At 36.3% G+C, this 21,393-nt stretch overlaps 2 protein-coding genes across 2 annotated transcripts in view; both read left to right on the forward strand.

Annotated features, from left to right (window-relative positions):
• The window catches only part of LOC107685204 (sn1-specific diacylglycerol lipase alpha-like), a 54,271-nt gene extending 48,526 nt beyond the window's left edge, over positions 1-5,745 (forward strand). The window contains exons 20-21 of the mRNA XM_016481716.1: positions 2,889-3,052; positions 3,834-5,745. Of these exons, the coding sequence (XP_016337202.1) occupies positions 2,889-3,052; positions 3,834-4,875 (1,206 nt within the window). The 3' untranslated portion in view covers positions 4,876-5,745. The remainder of the gene's footprint in view (positions 1-2,888; positions 3,053-3,833) is intronic.
• Positions 5,746-9,905: 4,160 nt separating this feature from the next.
• Positions 9,906-21,084, forward strand: LOC107685205 (E3 ubiquitin-protein ligase arih1l-like). The gene is made up of 14 exons (XM_016481717.1): positions 9,906-10,327; positions 13,308-13,375; positions 13,509-13,653; positions 13,809-13,901; positions 13,991-14,046; positions 14,132-14,198; positions 15,782-15,888; positions 16,184-16,226; positions 16,379-16,450; positions 18,015-18,145; positions 18,237-18,294; positions 18,456-18,716; positions 18,951-19,063; positions 20,193-21,084. Exons 1-14 carry the CDS (start codon positions 10,031-10,033, stop codon positions 20,275-20,277), a joined length of 1,596 nt encoding a protein of 531 aa, XP_016337203.1. The 5' UTR covers positions 9,906-10,030; the 3' UTR covers positions 20,278-21,084.
• Positions 21,085-21,393: the final 309 nt, after the last annotated feature.

A 21,393-nucleotide genomic window follows, 5' to 3' on the forward strand; every position in this document is an offset into this window, starting at 1 on the left:
TTAAAAACCAGCATAAATCCAGACTTTTCAGAGATCCCCTCAACTGGACTAATGTCTAAAGACACATTAGCTGAACTCTCAATGGAGAACAGTTCTACAAAATCCTCAGTCTTTGATAACACACCTTTAACTTCTCCTCAGGCTAGATTGAGTTCCTCGACTGCCCAATCTGAAGAGACCAATTTTAGTGGCACATGTTATATCTCAAGCCTCTGATATACACTACTGATCAAAAGTCTGGGGTCAGTAAAATATATATGTTTTAAAGATATTAAGAATTTTATTCAACAAGGATGCATTAAATTGATCAGAAGTGACAGTAAAGACATTTATAAAGTTACACAAATTCTATTTCTAATAAAGTTGTTCTTTTGAACTTAATATTCATCAAATAATTCTGAAAAAAATGCATAACATATTTCCACATAAATATTAAGCAGGACAATTGTTTTAAACATTGATAATAATAAGAGACGCAAATTAACATGTTAGAATGATTACTGAAGGAAAATTAAAATGTAAAATATATTCAAATAGAAAGCATTAAATTGTAATAACACAACTTTCACAAATTTTTACTGTATTTTTGATTAAATAAATGTAACCTTGGTGAACATAAAAGACTTATTTCAGATACATCAAAAAAATCTTACCGACCACAAACTTTTGTTTGTGTGTGTTACACAATGTGCAGTCCAACCAAATGCATGTGCTTTCTTCCTTTGCAGCTAATAATCTCTGTTCCTCGCTGCCAGAAACATCCATCAGCTCGAGCTTTGGGCATCTGTGGTGTCATTCTTTTCCTTTCTGCAGGTTCCTGGTCTCTCTATCAGTTCCTCTTAACTTCCTGTTTTGGTGTCGGGTTTATGCTTTAGCAGTTTGCAGCAGGATTTTCATTGCAGCTTCTCTCCCTCTCTGTGTGCCTTGAGTTTGTCACCTGGTCTTTTACTCTTGGAGGTGGATTTAGGCCTGTGGTGGTTCTTGCGGTGGGCACCGGCGTTTGTTTACCCTGCTTGTTGGTGGTGGTAGTTCTGCCTCAGAGGGTATATTTAAAGGAACAGTGAACACTGTCATCATTGTTACAACATGTATAACCAGGATAAATATCTCCTTTTGTGTTATATAGAGGAATGTGGAATTTTTTTTGCTTTAATATTGCAGAAAAATCTGGTGAAATTCTGCAGAAAATGTGCAAAATGGATTAAAAATCATGTTTACTCACGAATCTGTTGACCTAACATGCAGTTTACTGTTCATTCAAGATGCTTTTATTTACTTTTATAATTTTTAGAAAAAAATGAATGCTTAATCAGACAACTATTTTTTATGGAAGCCTGGAATTAAAAAAAAGGTTATTGTGACTTTTTGTCTCACAATTGTGACTTTTTTTCTCAGAATTGCATGATATAAACTCGCAATTGCGTGTTATAAAGTCAGAATTGCGTGATATAAACTCGCAATTGCGAGTTATAAAGTCAGAATTGCGTGATATAAACTCGCAATTGCGAGTTATAAAGTTAGAATTGCGTGATATAAAGTCGCAATTCTGAGAAATAAAGTCAGAATTGCGTGATATAAACTCGAAATTGCGAGTTATAAAATCAGATTTGCGTGATATAAACTCGCAATTGCGAGTTATAAAGTCAGAGTTGCGACTATCTCAGTTGCAATTCTGACTTTTTCTCGCAATTGCGAGTTTATATCTCGCAATTCTGACTTTATTTCTCAGAATTGCGAGTTTATGACTCGCAATTGAGAGTTTATATCATGCAATTCTGACTTTATTTCTCAGAATTGCGAGTTTATATCACAAAATTATGAGATAAAAAGTCAGAATTGTGAGATAAAAATTGCGAGTTCAAAATTATGAGATAAAAAGTCAGAATTGTGAGATAAAAAGTCGTAATTACCTTTTTTATTTTTTATTCAGTGACGGAAACGGGCTTCCATCATTTTTAGTATACCTTATAAATGTTTTTTTTTCTTTCTTTTTTGTCTCTAACTGCCTGTACAGGCTCAAATTGACTGAAATTTATACAGTTGCTCTTATTTGAAGTAAATGGTTTGGTGCAATTATTTTATTGTTTTTTGTAGTATGTAGCTTGTATTGTTATTTTATTTTATTTTTTGCATGCTACATGTACATCATTGTTTTACACAAGTTCTTCCATTGCATTTCATTGCATCCATCCATTAACTGATATCTTTGATTATTGTCTCTAACTCTAGCCATACTCATATGTTTACATACATTAATAAATAAAAATGCATTATCATCTTGTGGCTGTGTAAATGGACTTTTACCTTTGTTGTTCCATTCAGCTTTGTTTTTGTGGATTTGTCTTTCATAATGAACATAATACAGCTGATTTTATGTCACTGTGTTTTTGTGTTTGAAACTATCAAATATTCGTATGTAAAATGACTAGATTGGGGGTAAAATAGGACATTTGTCTCATGATTGGCAGCTCAGTTTCACTCGGGTGTGAACAAAAATGAATGAAAAGTGAAAACCCTGTTTGGCTAAAGAGTGCTTGCAAGATAAAGGGTATTTGAATTGAAATTTCACAGCATTAAATCTTGCTAGTATGGTTGCAGATTATGTATTTTCATAGTGTTTTATTCAAAGAAACGTATACTTCAGTAATCTGCATTTGGCATTGCAACAAATGAATATGTGATAAAGAATAGCCCTTGTCCTTATAAAAATGTATTCAGGTGCATTCATTTACTCTTGATATATAATGCATAACATTTTTCAAATTTTTCAAGTAGGCTGTGAGACCTGCTTATTTCTTTCCATTCATTCATATATTCATGTACATTTTTATTCTCATTTGTAGTTTTTATCATCTGTCTTGTTTTCTCTCTTCCTCTCTGTCCTGCAGGTGTTGGAAAACTATAATAAAGGGAAGACAGCATTATTGTCAGCTGCTAAGATAATGGTTAGTCCTACAGAAGTGGACCTGAATCCAGAAACGGTTTTCTTCGATGCCTCTAGTTCACTGCAGCCCACGCCTGCCACACATCACCGCAGAAACAGTAGTGTCCGGTGAGTCACGAGAGCCATTCAGAGTTTGAAACAAGCTGACTGACCAATCAGAACATACCAATGAGTGATCAATGTTGCAGATTTTCTTTAGGTGTTTTTAAGCATTTCTTATCGTTTGATTTTAACTCTATTGCCTGTCCTTCTCACTCATGCCAACTGCAGAGGTACAGTGTATGGTACTATACAGTTCCCCCCTCGTCCTCTCTGGTTCAGTAGAAAAGGACAGCCTAGACGTTAGTCACGTTAGTGTTGCCTAACCATAAACCTCCCTTTTCTTTCCCCCCTTTCTAATTTTTTCCTTCTCTTCCCTGTTCTCTGCTTTATTTTTGATTTAATATGTTGAATGTTTTTTTGTTTTTACCCTTACTTTTTTTATTACATATTATTTGTCATCTTATATAATTTATTTAAATATATATATATATATATGCATATAAAATTGATGCGAGTAAATGTAAAAAATTATACATCTTGCATAACATTTTTATATCATTTTAATCATTTTTTTCTGTTTTATCTTCCATTAAACTTTGTATTTTTTCTGCATTTTATGGCATTATTTTCCTTTTTTATGCATTTTTTAATATCCTGCATTTTATGGATTTTTTTTTTTAAATATCCAATTTTTTCCCTTGCAAACTATTTTTAATTCCCTAATTTTATTGTTATCATCCTTCTCTTTTCCCCTTCCATGCTGTCTGTCTCTCTGGTCTTTGTTTATTTTCTCCGTATGTTACTCTACTCCTGTGCCCACTTCCTGTCCTGTCCTGTCCTGCTGTAGTTCCTGTGCTCGCTCTGAGATCTCACTGGACGGTTTCTCGGAGTGTCCGCCTCCTCCTGTGCCTGTGGTGCTCACCAGCCCTGGTGAGCGATTAGCTGTGGAGCTGCGGGAGCGAAAAGCCCCCTTGGCCATCATGGAAAATCTATCTGACGCCGAATCCATGTACAGCTTGGACTCCCGACGATCATCTGCCGCCCTGAGAGGCTCACCCTGTTTGGGGAGTCTACCTTTCCCTTTGGACGCCACCATCCCAGAAGAGAATCCTTCGCTGAGTTCCCGTACGGAGCTGCTGGCCGCAGACGGCTTGGACCGTGAACTGGGCGAGGCCGGCCCGTACTGCCCTACTCCTCCAGAACTGGAAGTATCTACCAACAATGCCCATCATCTCAACTTCTCTCCGCTCTCGCTTGGACAAACTATCGTAGATCAGCCAGCCAGCCAAGGCAAGAACTCCCGGCGGTCTTCAGGAACGCCTGTGGCTTGCCAGCCATCAGCTGTTCCTAACAGTCAAGAATCCTGCCCAGTAGCATCCCGGACTGGTTCTATGCCAGAAATGCCCAAGGATAGAGAGTTTGAAGAGGGAGAAGTTGAGAGTGTCCGGTCCGAGACTCTTCCACCAGTTCCTCCGCTGTCCAACGGCACTCCTAGTCAGGCGGTCCTAGAGTTCGCCCAGTACCTGGACTCTCTATTTAGGCTGGATGGCAGCAGCTCTCCACCTCTTGAGCTGTCCGATGCAGAATCCGAGTCTGGACAGGGATCGTATAGCCAGGCTGAGGGACAAAACGCAGACAAGGACAGGCAGCTACTGGCTAGAGCCACTCTAGAGCCCAACTTGGTTCCTAAGCCGCCTCGCACGTTTGCCGGCTCGGCCGACCCTTCCTCTGGCATCTCGCTTTCTCCATCCTTCCCGCTCTCATCTTCTGGAGAACTCAACGATTTCTCTCCTCCTGACGGAGTGCTACCCGCCAACCATACGTCTGCGCTACGAACTTCCGCTGCTAGTCCCAACCCTAAGGAAACTATGTTGTCGTCTATGGTGTAGTGGCCCACTTTCGTCTATTTATTTAACCCTACGGTTTCCTTTCTCCTTCTGAACTGATCGTAGAAACGTGCATGCGTAGCACTGTGGCCAGTCCTTCCAGACTTCCAGACTTCTGGACCGTTAAGGATTCATCAAGAACAGAAGACCTCATTTTGTACTATTGTAAGACATGTAAGATATGCATTGTGTCTTGTGCATCACCATTATGAAGTGTCCTAATCGCTGCCTGCAACACATGAGGTACTGAGGGGCTCCTTCGAACACTAAAGATGTTGCTAGCATATCGAGAAGCTTGCACAAATGACCCTACGTTCACATTGAATCTAATGTTACGGTTATGTTTACATTGACACCACAGAACACCAAGCTTTCACAAATGTTGGCAGTTTCATGTAAGTGAAAGGCTGGAATAGGAAAGAGGGAAGACTAACTAACTTAATTGAGTTATGGGGAGGGGCGCACACAACAAGCAGTGGGCTACATTTCCTCAGGACCTTGAAGAATGAAGAATGGGACAAAGACGTCTCAGGCTAAGCATAGTAAATTGCTGATTTTTTTGGATTGTACTTTTTCATTTTTTTTTATTGAAGATTGTGTGGAATGTCCTGCTGAGTATGTGTAATTGGTGGCACTGACGGTTGGTGGACATCTATGAGTTCTCGATGTGCATGAGAAAATACTGTATGCTCGTGTAAAACGTTTCGTTTTGCTAACTTTTGTCATCTATTATTTACATAAATCCACTTGAATTTACGCATGCAAATTTTCTATCATTTCTTTTTCCACCGATTGCCAAAAAAGCTAACTTCATACAAGTCAAATGTTTGAACTCTGTGAAATTAATATATAATGATAATTACTGTTATTAGGGCTGTGCAATTAATCACATGCGATTGTCATGCGCATCTCGTCAGTAAAGCCGGTTCCGTGATTAGTAGTAAATCTCCATCACCTGCTTTCAGATGGAGCGGCATTTACTACACAGAACCGTAGTTCACTGACAATTAGGCAATATCGCGTTCGATTATGAACGCGATATTGCCTAGCTTGTCAGTGAACTATACTCTGTCTATTAAATGCCGCTTCATCTGAAAGCAGGCGATGGAGATTTACTACTACTAATCACGGAACCGGCTTTACTGACGAGATGCGCATGACAATCGCATGCGATTAATTGCACAGCCCTAACTGTTATTATTATTTATTTTTACAAACCACTGCCCATAAATGCGAATGACATCAGGAAGAGTTGTTGAATGGTACGAGACGTGCACCAGTCACAAAATGCGCCCTTTAAATGGCTCGCCTGAATCTGCGATGTCTTTTACGCAGCACGAGACGCGTCCATAGTGAAAAGTCTCTTTCGGTATGGGTATGGCGTGCAATCAGTAGCAAAATAAGCATAGAGAGATTTCTTCTCATCTGCTTTTTTTAAAAACCATTTCTACTGTTGTTGCTTTAAAACAATAAATAGTGGTTTATTTCAATGGCGAAATATTTTAATAACTTAGACTTGCTTTTTATATATCGTTTCAGGATGAAGTGTTTTTGGGTGGTTGTGTGAAAAAGTACAGCGGTTTGTCACCACAAGAGCTTTGCGGTTCACAAATGTGTCAAGTATTTTATTTTGTATGCTGTCGATTGTTTTATAGCACAATTCCCATGCTTTGGTTGCATGTAATAATTTGTTAATAATTGGTTATAGATTCTGCATGTGACAAAACCAAACTTATCACTTCTCTGGTTGAGATTTTTTCTGATGTAAATGTAATATAAATGATCAAAAGTTTGGCATATATAGCAAAACACATACTTATTTTCCTGTTCTTTTATTGCTGCTTTCCTAAATAAGTTGTGACTAAATAACTTTGTAAGCTGTGACTGCTGTACTTTTTCACAAAAAGTTGTGTATAGCACTGCCTTTTCACGTGAGTGTAAATACTGTCTTGTTTCCAGTTGTTGTGTTCAAAAAATAGATATAAAATCAATGGGACTTATCAATAAAAAGCTCTATCATGTACCATAGTGATGACTTTATCTCAAATGTATAGCTATATTGATATATCTACAGTATAAATTATAAATAGAGAAAAATGCTGACTATTCAGGAACAAAAATCTGATACTGTGGCCATATGCTGACTTCAGAAAATATATGATTGAACATTCATTCTTAAAAAAAAAAAAGAAAAGAAAACTCTTTTCATGTCTGTCACTACCCTGCCAGTCTTTCAACTTTCAAGAATGAGAATGTATTTAAATGCACACACTTACACTGCCCTGCCTGTAATAGAATAAATCATATGGATCTCTGACTGACTTTGTTTCTCTTGACTTTGTTTATTAAGCTGTCTAGGGGGTATGCTTGGATGTTTTATTAACTTAAAGTTTACTACATAATGGCAATACAATATTCAATTCATTTTATTAATAAAAAAAAGAGTAACTCATGGCTCATTAGCATAAAGACCTTCACTTCGTTACAGAAAGCTTGAAAAATAAAGACAGAATATAAACATTTTCTTCATTATCTGGACTATTTCTACATCATGACGAAGAAGAAAATATTGAATTTTTTTTTTCTTGAATTTATGGGAAATATAAATCGGACCTTTTTTGGAAATATTTTCAAGGGTTTTCAATATTTTCAACACTTAAAATGTCTGTAATACAATTATTTTAGTCTGTCCCACCTCAGAGGTCAAGACCTTGATCCCATCAATTTAATTCAGACAAAATTTAGATTTTTACAATCTATTGAATTGATATTCAATTAATTATAATTATTTTTTAAGTAGCTCATTTTAAAGATCAAAAACTAGAAATATAATTTCTATTCATTTTTATTTCAGTTTTAGTTATTTTACAAGTTAAAGTAAAAAACGATAAATGCTGCCTTGGAAAGTTGAAATAAGGGTTTTTATATTTTATTTTGTTTACAGGTTATTTATTTATTATTTAACTGTAATAACCCTGCAATCAGTGTTTCCTTGAAATTAAGCATTTCCTTTCACTGACTGTTTGCTGGATAAGAAATATAAGTTTTTTAAGGGGTTTTAGGGCCTATGGCTGTAGCCCAATCATGGAATGTGCCGTATTGCACCATGTATTATTACTATTATAAAGCAAGAAAGAAGAATAAAACTTAAAATGTTTACAAGTACTAGATAGTACAGCTTTCTAATTTTTCAAGCCTTAGTGTTTTTAGGTAGACTATTGTAAAATAAAAATAAAAAACTCCTTTCCACCATATTTACGTTCATGTATCATTATAGGAGTAACAGATTAACTGAATAGGATTTCTTACGAGGACTGCGGCATGTGAGGATTTAATTTATTTATGTTTTTGTTATTACGAACATTCTATCATCAACCAATAAAAAGCTGTTACAATACAAAAATACAAAATAATAAGAAGAAGTAGACTATTTTTATATAATAATAAGAAGAATCACAAAACAAATAAATTAACTACTAGACAGGGGTGTACAATTAAACAAAACACATTACATTCGAAGGAAAAGATTAAACAGCTCAGTCATTCTTGAGACATTGGACAAAACAGGTCCAGCAAGGGTAACTGCTATTAGGTTTAAAAATACAAATATTTTCAATTTTAAACGTCATGAGGGTTTAATAATAGAATGTATTTAACACAATTATCACCTTCAATTTAATTTTCTCATTATTATACCAAATCTATGTTTCTTAATGTCCTCTCACTACATCTAAAACAGTGTGTCCACAGAGAAGGGTTCAATCATTCATATGCAATAAAATGGATAAAAATGTTTTAGTTTTTTTAATGATGAAAAAGCTTGTTTTATCTAAAGCAACGCTTCATAATATCTCCTATCAAAGCAAGGTTGTTTTTTAATGACACATGCTTGTTTAATACGATTTTAAAGTTGCGTCCCCACTTTTTGTCAACACCGTCAGACATTCAATAAAATGTAATAAAATCAGGGAATATCAGGGGCAGCTGTCACTCTAAAGGACCCCCTTGCCACAGTTCATCTCTGCAGAGTACATCAGTGTCGGACAGGCTCTGCTAAGTTGTATAGTTTTAGAATATTTTAAATCCTAATGTTAATATTTCCTTTGTCACAGCCATGATATGTCAACACCATCTTCCAATTTCTGAGGAAATTATTTGAAATATTTAGATAATTTTATTCTCCTGAAGCAGGTTCCATTAGCATCTAGCATCAACAGAAAAAAATAAAATGGCTACTACATGAACTCCATTGGTTTTGTGAAAGAAATGCCAAATTTGTCAACACCGTCAGATGTCACCACCATAAGATTTTGTGTTCCAATGATATATCAAAATACTTAAATGTGACTCCTGAATAAAACCTTTATAAACAATAACATACTCACTGTTTGTTTTAATACAGTAATTGACTGATTCAATGCATTTGATAGTTAAAATGACTACAAATCCAGGTTTTCGTCACCTCCATCAGTTGATTATTTTGATAATATTTCATTATGATATTTTATATTTGTTGTGGAATTATCGGTAACATGTGAAAGTGTAATCTGTCTGCTAACACGAGAATGTGTTTTGAAATGTTAAAAACATCTTGAATGCTGTTAAAGATAAAGTTGAAATTATATTACACACTCCAAGCTAAAAAAAGCACATTTTGTTAAAAAAGAGAAAAGTTGGGAGGTTGTATCAAAGCATAGCTCAGTAGCTTAGTACATATAAGATACATAAATGTAGTTTCATTTGTCTGCGTACAAGGTTTTATTTTTTCAATTTTGCACCCTGTTTTGTCCCACTTCTCAAGAATGACTGAGCTTACAAATTTCAACTGTTTTAAAAGCCTTCTTATTACTTGAGTTAGAAATAGTCCCAAAGTAATGCTGTATTTCAGCAAGCAAGACATAAAACAGTGGCTTCTGACATGATAATTTACATTTATGTATATACAATTTTGTTAACAAGATAAGAAGAATAAGTACAATTAGTTTTTCTGTAACGCACTTTTATGCGACGATGTGTTCTGTATTGGATGACCGTAGAGAGTGACGCAGCAGTGACGCGGCGGGTCTGTAATAAGGATCCGCTCACTCAGTAAAGCGCAGGTCAAGCAGCAATACACACTCACACACACTTTATCACACTCACCCTACAACACTGAGACATGGACTCAGACGAGGGCTACAACTATGAGTTCGATGATGATGAAGAGGAGGAGGAAGAAGAGGAGGAGGAGGAGGAGTGCAGCGAGGACAGCGGGGAAGAGGAGGCCGAGGATGAGGAGCTGCTGGACCCGGCCGTGGCTGGAGGAGAAGCCGAAGATTGCGCTGACACCGGCGGCGGCGGAGGAGGCCTGGGGCCCGGCCAAGAGGAGGAGGACTACCGTTTCGAGGTGCTTACCACCGAGCAGATCCTCCAGCACATGGTGGAGTGCATCAGGGAGGTCAACGAGGTCATACAGGTAACTTACATAACAAACAGATTTACTGTCGTTTTCCTGGGAGTTTATAAGTTTGTTTATGTGGAGGAATGATGCTGTTAGCATTTAGCATTAGCGGCTAACTGACATGAGAGGACTGATGATGCGAAGTTAACCATTTGTTTTTAATCTTAGTTGTGATTTATTGACTGTTTTTATGTTTGTGTGTTGGTGCCTTGTGTTATTTTAGTGAATTTAACGTTAAGTGATTTTTTTTTTGTCAGCTAGAGTTAGCTAGTTCTGCTAGCGCGACCCAGTTTACAGAGACTGGACTTTATTTGACAGCTATTATGGATAGTATCTATTCTAAACGTATCGTATGTTTTTAATCTTATTAAAATTGTGTTATGAATCAGATGGCAGTGTGTTTTATGTTCGTTGTTATTTTGAAGAAGACTAAAGTTTAGCGCCGTCACTGCAGCTAACGCTATATGTATGACACATTTGTTTAGATTGTCACAGTTTATGAAACACCAAACGTTCTCCATACACAAGCATAAAACACTTTAAAGTTATTTTCCTAGGTTGACAACATCTATTGAACTGAACAAAAGCACATCTATCAAACAAACTAGCATTGCAACTTTAGAGAAGATAGAAAACTCTGGTGAAAAATTGTAACTGTGTATGTGTGCATGGATGAATGACAATCATTGGAGTGTTTAGATCAGGAATATAGGAAAAATTCACGAGATTTATTTTTTAAGAAAGCTGCTACATGAGTCTGCATCAGTTGTTGGCATACATGTTGTTATTCAAAACATGTAAAGCATGCATTATTGGGAGGAGGAGGAGTGCAGCGAGGACAGCGGGGAAGAGGAGGCCGAGGATGAGGAGCTGCTGGACCCGGCCGTGGCTGGAGGAGAAGCCGAAGATTGCGCTGACACCGGCGGCGGCGGAGGAGGCCTGGGGCCCGGCCAAGAGGAGGAGGACTACCGTTTCGAGGTGCTTACCACCGAGCAGATCCTCCAGCACATGGTGGAGTGCATCAGGGAGGTCAACGAGGTCATACAGGTAACTTACATAACAAACAGATTTACTGTCGTTTTCCTGGGAGTTTATAAGTTTGTTTATGTGGAGGAATGATGCTGTTAGCATTTAGCATTAGCGGCTAACTGACATGAGAGGACTGATGATGCGAAGTTAACCATTTGTTTTTAATCTTAGTTGTGATTTATTGACTGTTTTTATGTTTGTGTGTTGGTGCCTTGTGTTATTTTAGTGAATTTAACGTTAAGTGATTTTTTTTTTGTCAGCTAGAGTTAGCTAGTTCTGCTAGCGCGACCCAGTTTACAGAGACTGGACTTTATTTGACAGCTATTATGGATAGTATCTATTCTAAACGTATCGTATGTTTTTAATCTTATTAAAATTGTGTTATGAATCAGATGGCAGTGTGTTTTATGTTCGTTGTTATTTTGAAGAAGACTAAAGTTTAGCGCCGTCACTGCAGCTAACGCTATATGTATGACACATTTGTTTAGATTGTCACAGTTTATGAAACACCAAACGTTCTCCATACACAAGCATAAAACACTTTAAAGTTATTTTCCTAGGTTGACAACATCTATTGAACTGAACAAAAGCACATCTATCAAACAAACTAGCATTGCAACTTTAGAGAAGATAGAAAACTCTGGTGAAAAATTGTAACTGTGTATGTGTGCATGGATGAATGACAATCATTGGAGTGTTTAGATCAGGAATATAGGAAAAATTCACGAGATTTATTTTTTAAGAAAGCTGCTACATGAGTCTGCATCAGTTGTTGGCATACATGTTGTTATTCAAAACATGTAAAGCATGCATTATTGGACAGTAAAGATAAGATACTTATCAATTTGTATAGCTTATGGAAAACCTCAAAGTGTTAGTGTTGTGTTGTTGGGAGTTTATTAGATGAACCTCACAAAATGTATCTTCATAATATTAGACAGTCTTTCTTATGTCACCCATAAGTTGAGCTGTTAAAGGCTTAATGGTGGATTTGTAAAATAATAGAGTGTGTTTATTAGTGAAATTACTAAAATGTATGTTTTGGCACCCATTCAGTCTCAGGGTTGGGTTACATTTGAATCATAAATAGCTTGACAGACAAACAGCTTGGCCTTTTGAATTGTAAGCAGTCAAGTGGGTAAAACCTAATCTTGTGTAGCCAGATGATTGACATAACGGCAAAGTTTAGTTCACTTTGCAGCTTATCCTGACCAAGCACCACCCACTTAGACAGAAAAAGACCATTTGAGCAAAGTTGTTTTTTTTTTTAGTCTATTTAGTGGTTTATATTAAATATATTATACCACAGTAATGAAAGAACATGTCAAGGCTATAAAGATATATAATAAACTTTTTGAAAAAAAATTCAAAGTTGTAAATAAAACAGATTATTGGAGTAAATTTTACAAGAAAATACTAAGTATTTAAAAAATTGCTAGCAATTTCTGAGTGAAACTTATTTCTACATCAATTTTCAGTGTATAAATATAATACCAAGACTGTCTGTGAAATGCTGTACAAGGAATGCTGGGAAATTTTGTATCAAGAGTGCAGGTAAATTTGGGTTTCTTCTAACCAAGCTCCTCTAACAGTGATTTTAAGTGTTAAAAATCTCTTCAACTTTTGATAGCTCCAGTTATTAATTTTTCCTCCAAAGCGCTAACTCTATAAGCCTGGTATCTTATAAACACAACAGGAAAACCTTTATAAAAGTCCAGAAAGTTGCTCAAAGTCAGCCAAATTAAAGTTAATCATATTGAAATATGGTGCACTCATATTATGAATGGGAGAAGGTGCAAAATGCAATAGGGCATAATAAGTCCTCCTGTCTTCTAAATAAGAGGCAAGCAGTTTTTGATGTTTCAGGATTTCCCGATTCATTCAGATGAGTCTTGGATGCCCAAAATAGCTGCCCGAGGCATCGCAAATATGGCTGCAGAGTAAACAGTATTGTGTCTTTTTTTAGAACCCAGCTACGATAACCAGAATACTCCTCAGTCACTTCAACTGGGACAAAGAGAAGCTTATGGAGAGGCAAGTTGTTTTACTTTATTTATTTTACTGTATTTATACATGTTGTCATAAAAATTTAGCATAGCTTGGTTAAAGGACATTTACGATTGGTCTGTTTGCTGTTTGAAAGAGCAACATTTAAATGGTGTTGCAGGTACTTTGATGGAAATCTGGACAAGTTGTTTTCAGAGTGCCACGTCATAAACCCCAGTAAAAAGCCCAAAACGCGACCAATGAGCACACGCTCCTCCAGTCAGGATATGCCCTGCCAGATCTGCTATCTCAACTATTCAAACTCGGTCAGTGTCAGTTTTGGTCACTTGTTCACTACTGCTCCTAAATCTTCATCAGTTCCTTAGAAAGGCCTGTGATAACAAAACTGAAGTCCATTGAAGTGACTCAGTTTGCACAGCTTGGTGACTTATTCGGTAGGAATGTGTGTTTTCTTTCCTAGTATTTCACAGGTCTTGAATGTGGACACAAGTTCTGCATGCAGTGCTGGGGCGACTACTTAACCACCAAAATCATTGAGGAAGGGATGGGACAGGTGGGCTTCTGTTCAGCTCATTGCTATCTGATGTTACAATCAGATTCCCCACTTAATTTTGGTTTTTATTTCTGCTTTTGTTCTTCCAGACCATCTCATGTCCTGCTCACAACTGTGATATTTTGGTTGACGATAACACTGTAATGTAAGTGCATTGGGTAATTTAGCTTGTTTATTTTAAGATGTTTGTTCTATTTTTTTTTAAAGATATTTTATGGGTTATTTTCTAGGCGACTGATCACAGATTCTAAAGTGAAGTTGAAGTATCAGCATTTAATCACAAATAGTTTTGTAGAGGTAAGACGTTCTTCGTATTTGTTGCATAAATTGTGTCTAAAATGCTATTGACTTGCTTGCTTGCAACTCCATGAATTAGCTGGGATCGAGATATCAAATACTATTACAAAAATTTCAAATCAGTTAGCATTTGAGAATTTTAATTTAGAAAGAATCAATTGTTGTTTTTTTAATATAAATTTAGTAATAAGCTAAAGGAATAGTTCACTCAAAAATGAAAATTTGCTGAAATTGGACACCCTCAGGCCATGCGAGTTGTAGATGAGTTGCTTTGTCGGAACAGATTTGGAGAGATTTAGCATTGCATCATTGATAAAGCTGATAAAAATATCACAATAATCCACATGACTCCAGTCCATCAATTAACGTCTTGTGACATGAAAAGCTGCATGTTTGTAATAAAACAAATCATTAAGAGGTTTCAAACTTCAAACCGTTGCTTCCGGCTAAAAAAAAGAGTCCTCTATCCATAATATTGCCTTCTCCAGTGAAAAATAAATAAATCAAATCTTCAGCTCGTCTGAATCAGGAGAGAAATATGCACAGATCAAGCATTGTTTACAAGTGAACTAAAACTATCCAACATTTTTTTTACTGGAGGATTTTGGACAGAAACAATGGTTTAAAGTAAATAACATCTTAAAGGGGTCCTATTATGCTCTTTTACAAAGTCTTGATTTTGTTTTGGGCGTGTACTAGAACAGGCTCTCATACTAGGTTGTTTGAAAAACACATTATTTTTCGCATATTTTACATTATTACAACACCTCTCACCCCAGTCTGGCATGAGCGCTCGAATAGTTCCTGCTTCAAATGAAGGTCCGCCTTCTGAAATACGAAATGTGCTGTGATTGGTTAGCTGGGCCAGTGTGTGTTGTGATTGGCAGCACTCGGTGCCTGCTCGGGAAATGTCATGCCCCTTACTATAGCCGCCTGCGAGTTTCAGTGTAAATATTGCATCAATATCAAATCAATTTAAGCGCAATTTAAACCCGGATGATTCTAACCACTCTAAGTTCGTCTGCCTTGGGAAAGCTAGCGTGTCTCCACTAAGTTGAAAAAGTGAAAAAGCATAATGGGACCCCTTTAATGATGGATTTGTTTCTTACAAACATGCATCTTTTCAATTCAAAAGACATTAATCGATGGACTGGAGTGGTGTGGATTATTTGTGGGTTATTGTGATGTTTTTATCAGCTGTTTGGACTCTCATTCTGACGGCACCCATTCACTGCAGAGGATCCATTGGTGAGCAAGTGATGTAATGTTAAATTTCTACAGATCTCTTCTGATTAAGAAACAAATTCATCTACATCTTGGATGGCCTGAGAGTGAGTGAATTCTCAACAAATTTTAATTATTGGGTGAACTGTTCCTTTCACGTTTTGCTAACTAACTTGTGTCCAAGGCTTATTTAACACACTCAGAAAATATAAACAAAGTGCAATAAATAAAAATCATATATGGATTCTTTATGGTTAAGCTTTAAAATGGCATGAATATGACATTTATTTAAATACCGGTGCATATATGTAATACTGTCTGTCTGCAGTGAACTGTTTTGTCTCTCTGCTCTTCTACAGTGTAACAGACTGTTGAGATGGTGTCCAGCTCCTGACTGCCACCATGTGATCAAAGTTCAGTATCCTGATGCCAAACCAGTTCGCTGCAAATGCGGGAGACAGTTCTGGTAAGTGTCTGATGCAGAATGCAGTGCAGAGCTTCAGTGGATCAGCAACATCCTTTAGCTTCATGTGTTAACGCTGCAATAATATAAATGATGTTAGTATAAGCAGCTTGTTCTGCTGTGCACCCTTTTCTGTCATTATTGACTCAACATCAGCTGTGTGCTGTTATTTTTAATATATAAGAAAAAAATAACAGCACATGGCTTTGGAACGACATGAGGGGGAGTAAGTAATGACAGTTTTTTGAGTGAACGACTCCCTTTAATTTATTTTTGTTTTGTTTTTATCAATAAATAGTTTCAATTGTGGAGAGAACTGGCATGACCCTGTTAAATGCAAGGTATGTTAGCATCTAATTATGCACTCATTGTCATGTTATCATTAGGCACTCATTTTTAGGTTAGATTATTTCCATTGTTAAAATTTATATTACTAGATTAGATTTGTCCTGAGAGGTTTTCCTTTTCTTTAATCATATTTCTACTCTTCAAGTGGTTGAGGAAGTGGATAAAGAAGTGTGATGATGACAGTGAAACATCCAACTGGATTGCAGCAAATACCAAGGTACTAAGATGTACATAAACACTCAGATGAGATCTATGAAGATCAGTTCACTTGATATAATTTATTATTTATTTATTTATTGTATAGATTATTGTATATATAAAAAATGTATAGCCTGAATGCACTGTAAGTCGCTTTGGATAAAAGCGTCTGCTAAATGCATAAATTGTTATTATTATTAATTATTATTGTGATGAAGAGAAAGTTATTCTACTTTAAGCCCATACTGTCTCCAGAAAAAAAGAGCATTGTTTAACTTTGTTAAACAGGTCTGGCCATTTGTTTAACAAATTTATTTACATTTTATTTGACTGGCATTAACAGATATGCAGGACAAAAGAGTCAAAATATAGAAAGTGTACTTTAGTCAATACTAGGGGTGTAACGGTACACAAATATGACGGTTCTGTATGTACCTCGGTTTTAACGTCACGGTTCGGTATGATTTCGGTATAGCAGGGGGGGGAACTTTTTTTTTTTTAAATGGTTTACTGAACACGTTGCTCTTTCTTTAAATACATTGAGTTATAGTTTAAATGTTCTTAGTGATAAAAGTCTACCTCAGCTTATGCTTAAAACTATAGGGAGCCCTTTTACATTATAAGGTTACAATTAGGCCTAACAACTTAACCCAAACTTAAATTTAATTACTATTTATTTTTAAATAGTTGATCAACACTCAACTTAAAAAAAATAATAATAATTGTATGCAAACATGTAAACTGCACATAATGCAGTTTTTAAATTAATTTATAAATAATACAATTTCTAAGCTATTTGTTAAAATATATTCAATTACACAATGGCTGTCACAGCATGTTTCATAACATATTAATTTTAACATACTGTCCATTAAATAATTAAGACTAACAGGTTTAGTAAAATATAATGAGTATATGGTGTAATATTTCGCAAAATGCTCCTCTTTAGACTTCAAACCAGCTGTGGACACTGATGACTTGCTGAGGTAAATTAAATGCTACGTGACATTTTATTTCCACGCTGTATTGTTGATGTCTTTCCGCGGTTGAAACACTGATTGAGCAATTACATGAGGCATGAGATGTTCAGTCATGTTTATTCGCATTAAAACTAGCAGTACAGAGGAAGAAATGACCGCGTTCACTCGCGCTCCGCTCTGCACAAATCTGCGGGGCGTCACGGCTCAGACACCGGAACCGGAGCTGATCGCGTCCGCTCTAGTCAATGCTTGTGTTGGGATTATACCAGCACGTTTCTGAAGCGGCTCTCTAAGGCGTTTATACAGCGATCTGTCATGCCACATCAAAGACTGTCAAAACGCCATTTATTATTTGAATTTCCGGAGGAAAAAAAAAAAAACTGTATTCGTTCGGTTCACATGCGTACCGAACTGAAAGACCCGTACCGAAACGGTTCGGTACGAATACGTGTACCGTTACACCCCTTAGTCAATACTGTTATTTATATATGTGTATATATAAAATTTTAATTTGAATCAGTAGCATGCCACAGATGATCAGTAAAGATGTCAATAAACCCAAAATATTCCTTTAATTCATGTGGGTATTCCTGTTTTTCTTAGGAATGTCCCAAATGTCATGTGACCATTGAAAAAGACGGCGGCTGTAATCACATGGTGTGTCGAAACCAGAGTTGTAAAGCAGAGTTCTGCTGGGTTTGCCTCGGCCCTTGGGAACCTCACGGCTCTGCTTGGTGAGTCTGCTTCACCTCTTATAATAAATGCTTATATTTTTATATGCATGTGGAACATTGAAATAACATGTACATATCACACTGACTACAGGTACAACTGCAATCGCTACAATGAAGATGATGCAAAGGCAGCCAGAGATGCTCAAGAGGTACTTTAGGCATTATTCGACCCAACATCTGTCATCCTTTATCTATCCAAGGAGACTCAAATTAGCTCTTGCAGGAAAGCATGACTTTTCCCTGTTCAGAGCAAACCATGGCCTGTTACTGTTGTTCTTTTTGGAATGAATGTATTCTATCTATGTCACAGCGATCTCGTGCAGCCCTGCAGCGCTACCTCTTCTACTGCAACCGCTACATGAACCACATGCAGAGTCTGCGCTTCGAGCACAAGTTGTATGCGCATGTGAAGCAGAAGATGGAGGAGATGCAGCAGCACAACATGTCGTGGATCGAGGTGCAGTTCCTGAAGAAGGCCGTGGATGTGCTGTGCCAGTGTCGCTCCACGCTCATGTTCACCTACGTCTTCGCCTTCTACCTCAAAAAGAACAACCAGTCCATCATCTTCGAGGTGAGGGGGAAATCAAGTTTTTGTTGTTTTTTAATTGCACAACCCCATGTGGTTGACTGTTTTATAGCTGCAAAAATAATGACTATTTTTGGACAGGTTTCCAAAACACTCCACCAGTCTGCTGTTGGTGGGACTAACATTCAAACTTAATTTTTTTTTTTATAGCATTACATTGTTTACACTTGCCAGAGAAATCAACGCACTGATGTCTTACTACTGTTTTTTTTTTTCCAGAACAATCAGGCTGATTTGGAGAACGCTACAGAGGTGCTCTCGGGTTATCTAGAGCGAGATATCTCCCAGGATTCTTTGCAAGATATCAAACAGAAAGTTCAGGATAAGTATAGGTGAGAAATTTAACCAAAATCCCAATATTGTGTCTTTTGTTGTTGTTGTTGTTGTTGTTGTTGTTTTTCTTCTTCTAAATGCACGGAATTTGAATTAGCTTTTATTTTTAGTTTTCATTTTAGTTTAAGTTTTCGTAATTTTATGTGCTTTTGTCTTTTTATAATATTTCTGTTTAGCTTGAATTGCTTTTTATTTCAGTATTACGTTTAGTAATTGTACTTCTTTTAATTTTCAAAATTCCATCTCGTATTCACATTTTATTTAAGCTTTAATTCAATTTACGGAAACTTTTTAATAGATTTAATGACTGACACATTGGGTGAATTCTGGAGACAGTTCATTTCTAATAAAGCTGTAGTTGTTGTTATTTTAAAAATATGGATTTATATATTTAAATGTGTATTTAAAAATTCTGTATTTATAAAAAATTGTTTAAATAAATTGACAGCTGTATAGAAAAACCTAATTATGAATGTAATAATTATAAATAATGAATGCAATTACTCCAAAAGAACTTTTTTGATTTTATGTAATACACATATCTGTACCTGCTGACTCCAACATCTGTTACAGTGAATTACATAAGATGTTTGTTAATCTTAGTCAGGGTATGCAAGCAGTTTGTTTTGAACAGCAGACTCTCTTTATTAATCAGCCAGCATCCAACAGGAGTATCTAGAAAATTGCTAATATTTTTAAGTATTTTTTTGTCACATTGTGTACAGTAATAATTAAGATAAACGCTAGTACAATTAAATTTGCAGCCACGTGAATTTTTAATGCATCTAGTCTTCAGTGAAAATGCATTGACAGTTGAGCATCTTACTGGCTTTGAAAATATGTTCTTTTCAGCATTTCTATTAAGTATGATTAAACCTGGATATTTTCATGTGCATGCTGCTTTCTCTTCTTTTCAGAGTTGGTTATCCAATCTGCAAACGAACGTTCTGGAGCGTCCGTAGCACAAACCCATTTTATCTCTATATTCTCCAGTGAAAATGCCCTTACAGAAAGCTATCTATCTATCTTAGTTTAACTCGATATGAACATTGTTGCAAGGTTCCTGTGAGAAATGTGTTGAGCGCTGCTCCCGTTTGAGGACTTTCCTGCATTTCTCCTCTCGTGTAGATACTGTGAGAGCCGGCGACGAGTGCTGCTGCAGCACGTTCACGAGGGCTATGAGAAAGACTTGTGGGAGTACATTGAAGACTGAGACAACTGCTGCGTCGCGGGCTTCGGAGCGTAGCTGTGGTCTCCAGTCAGCCATCACCGCTCTCCATGTTGCATCCTTCTTACGTGGCATCTGGAGTTTTGTTATTATTTAGAGTTTAAGTTAATTTTACTGAAATAAAAAGGTAGAATATTCGAATAAAACTCCTACGTCAGTATTGCAGTCTGTAAGTGTTGATTGTCAAAACGGCATGGAAATGTATTCCATTCTCCAAGCTTTCTGTGGAGATTCTTCAGTAGTCTGTTTTTATTTGATTTTGATTTTTTTTTTAGTGCTTTTTGTCTGAAGTTGTTTTTATAGTTGGAGCTGAGATTGGCTTGTCTTAAGCATAGCTTTACAGGTCTGAGCCATGCGGAGTGTGTTGTGTTTTGGGAATGCTTGGTTGGGTGGCTTTATGCAGAAGTGTGTATTTCAAGCTGTAAATAGCACACATGCATGGAACATGGAGTGGGATGCATCTTTTTTTTTGTTTGTTTGTTTGGAAAAATATTTATTCTTTACAGATATTAAAAAATGTGTTTAAACAACATGAGAAGAAGCCACGAGAAATTTTTGCCTCGTGGTTTTTTTTTTTTTTTTTTTTTTTTTCCGGAGGTTAACAACCTTTCCAGAACGTTGTACATCTGAATCAGAGGCGTTGGAACAGCAGGGTAACAGTAGCCTTAATTGCATGCAAATATACAATGGATAAAAAGTAGAATTGCACGAATCTCACACAGAAATATCTGGGTCATTTTTCACCCCAAAATTAAAAGGAAAAAAATAAAGTATATTTTGCATAAAGAAAATTAAGCCTATTTTTAGAACCAGTTGGCTTGTTTGCATAATTTAATTAAATCCATCAAAATGTAACAAAATTCTCATTACAAAAATGCAAAACAACTTAATTTGGGTATTATAGTAAAAAAAAAAAGATCCCTTTTTATATTATAAATTCCATACTATTAAAATTATTCAATATTCTCCTAAAATATTTTCTTTTTTTTTTAATTCAAATATAATTGATTTGTTTTTGAGGTAATGAAATATGACCCGGAAATGTTCTCGGCCGTTTACATGAGATTCAACCAATTGTTCTCATTGTCAAGTGCAGTTCTG

This window comes from Sinocyclocheilus anshuiensis, unplaced genomic scaffold, assembly GCF_001515605.1.
Source record: "Sinocyclocheilus anshuiensis isolate Anshui unplaced genomic scaffold, SAMN03320099.WGS_v1.1 scaffold333, whole genome shotgun sequence".
NCBI classification, from domain to species: domain Eukaryota; kingdom Metazoa; phylum Chordata; class Actinopteri; order Cypriniformes; family Cyprinidae; genus Sinocyclocheilus; species Sinocyclocheilus anshuiensis.

What these genes read in the sequence shown, in the direction of transcription:
- LOC107685205 (XM_016481717.1), top strand. Translation starts at nt 10,031, where the DNA reads ATGGACTCAGACGAGGGCTACAACTATGAGTTCGATGATGATGAAGAG. An exon ending in TTGAGGAAGGGATGGGACAG is followed by an intron (nt 13,902 to 13,990) that starts GTGGGCTTCTGT and finishes TTGTTCTTCCAG; the next exon opens with ACCATCTCATGTCCTGCTCA. An exon ending in CAGCCAGAGATGCTCAAGAG is followed by an intron (nt 18,295 to 18,455) that starts GTACTTTAGGCA and finishes TCTATGTCACAG; the next exon opens with CGATCTCGTGCAGCCCTGCA.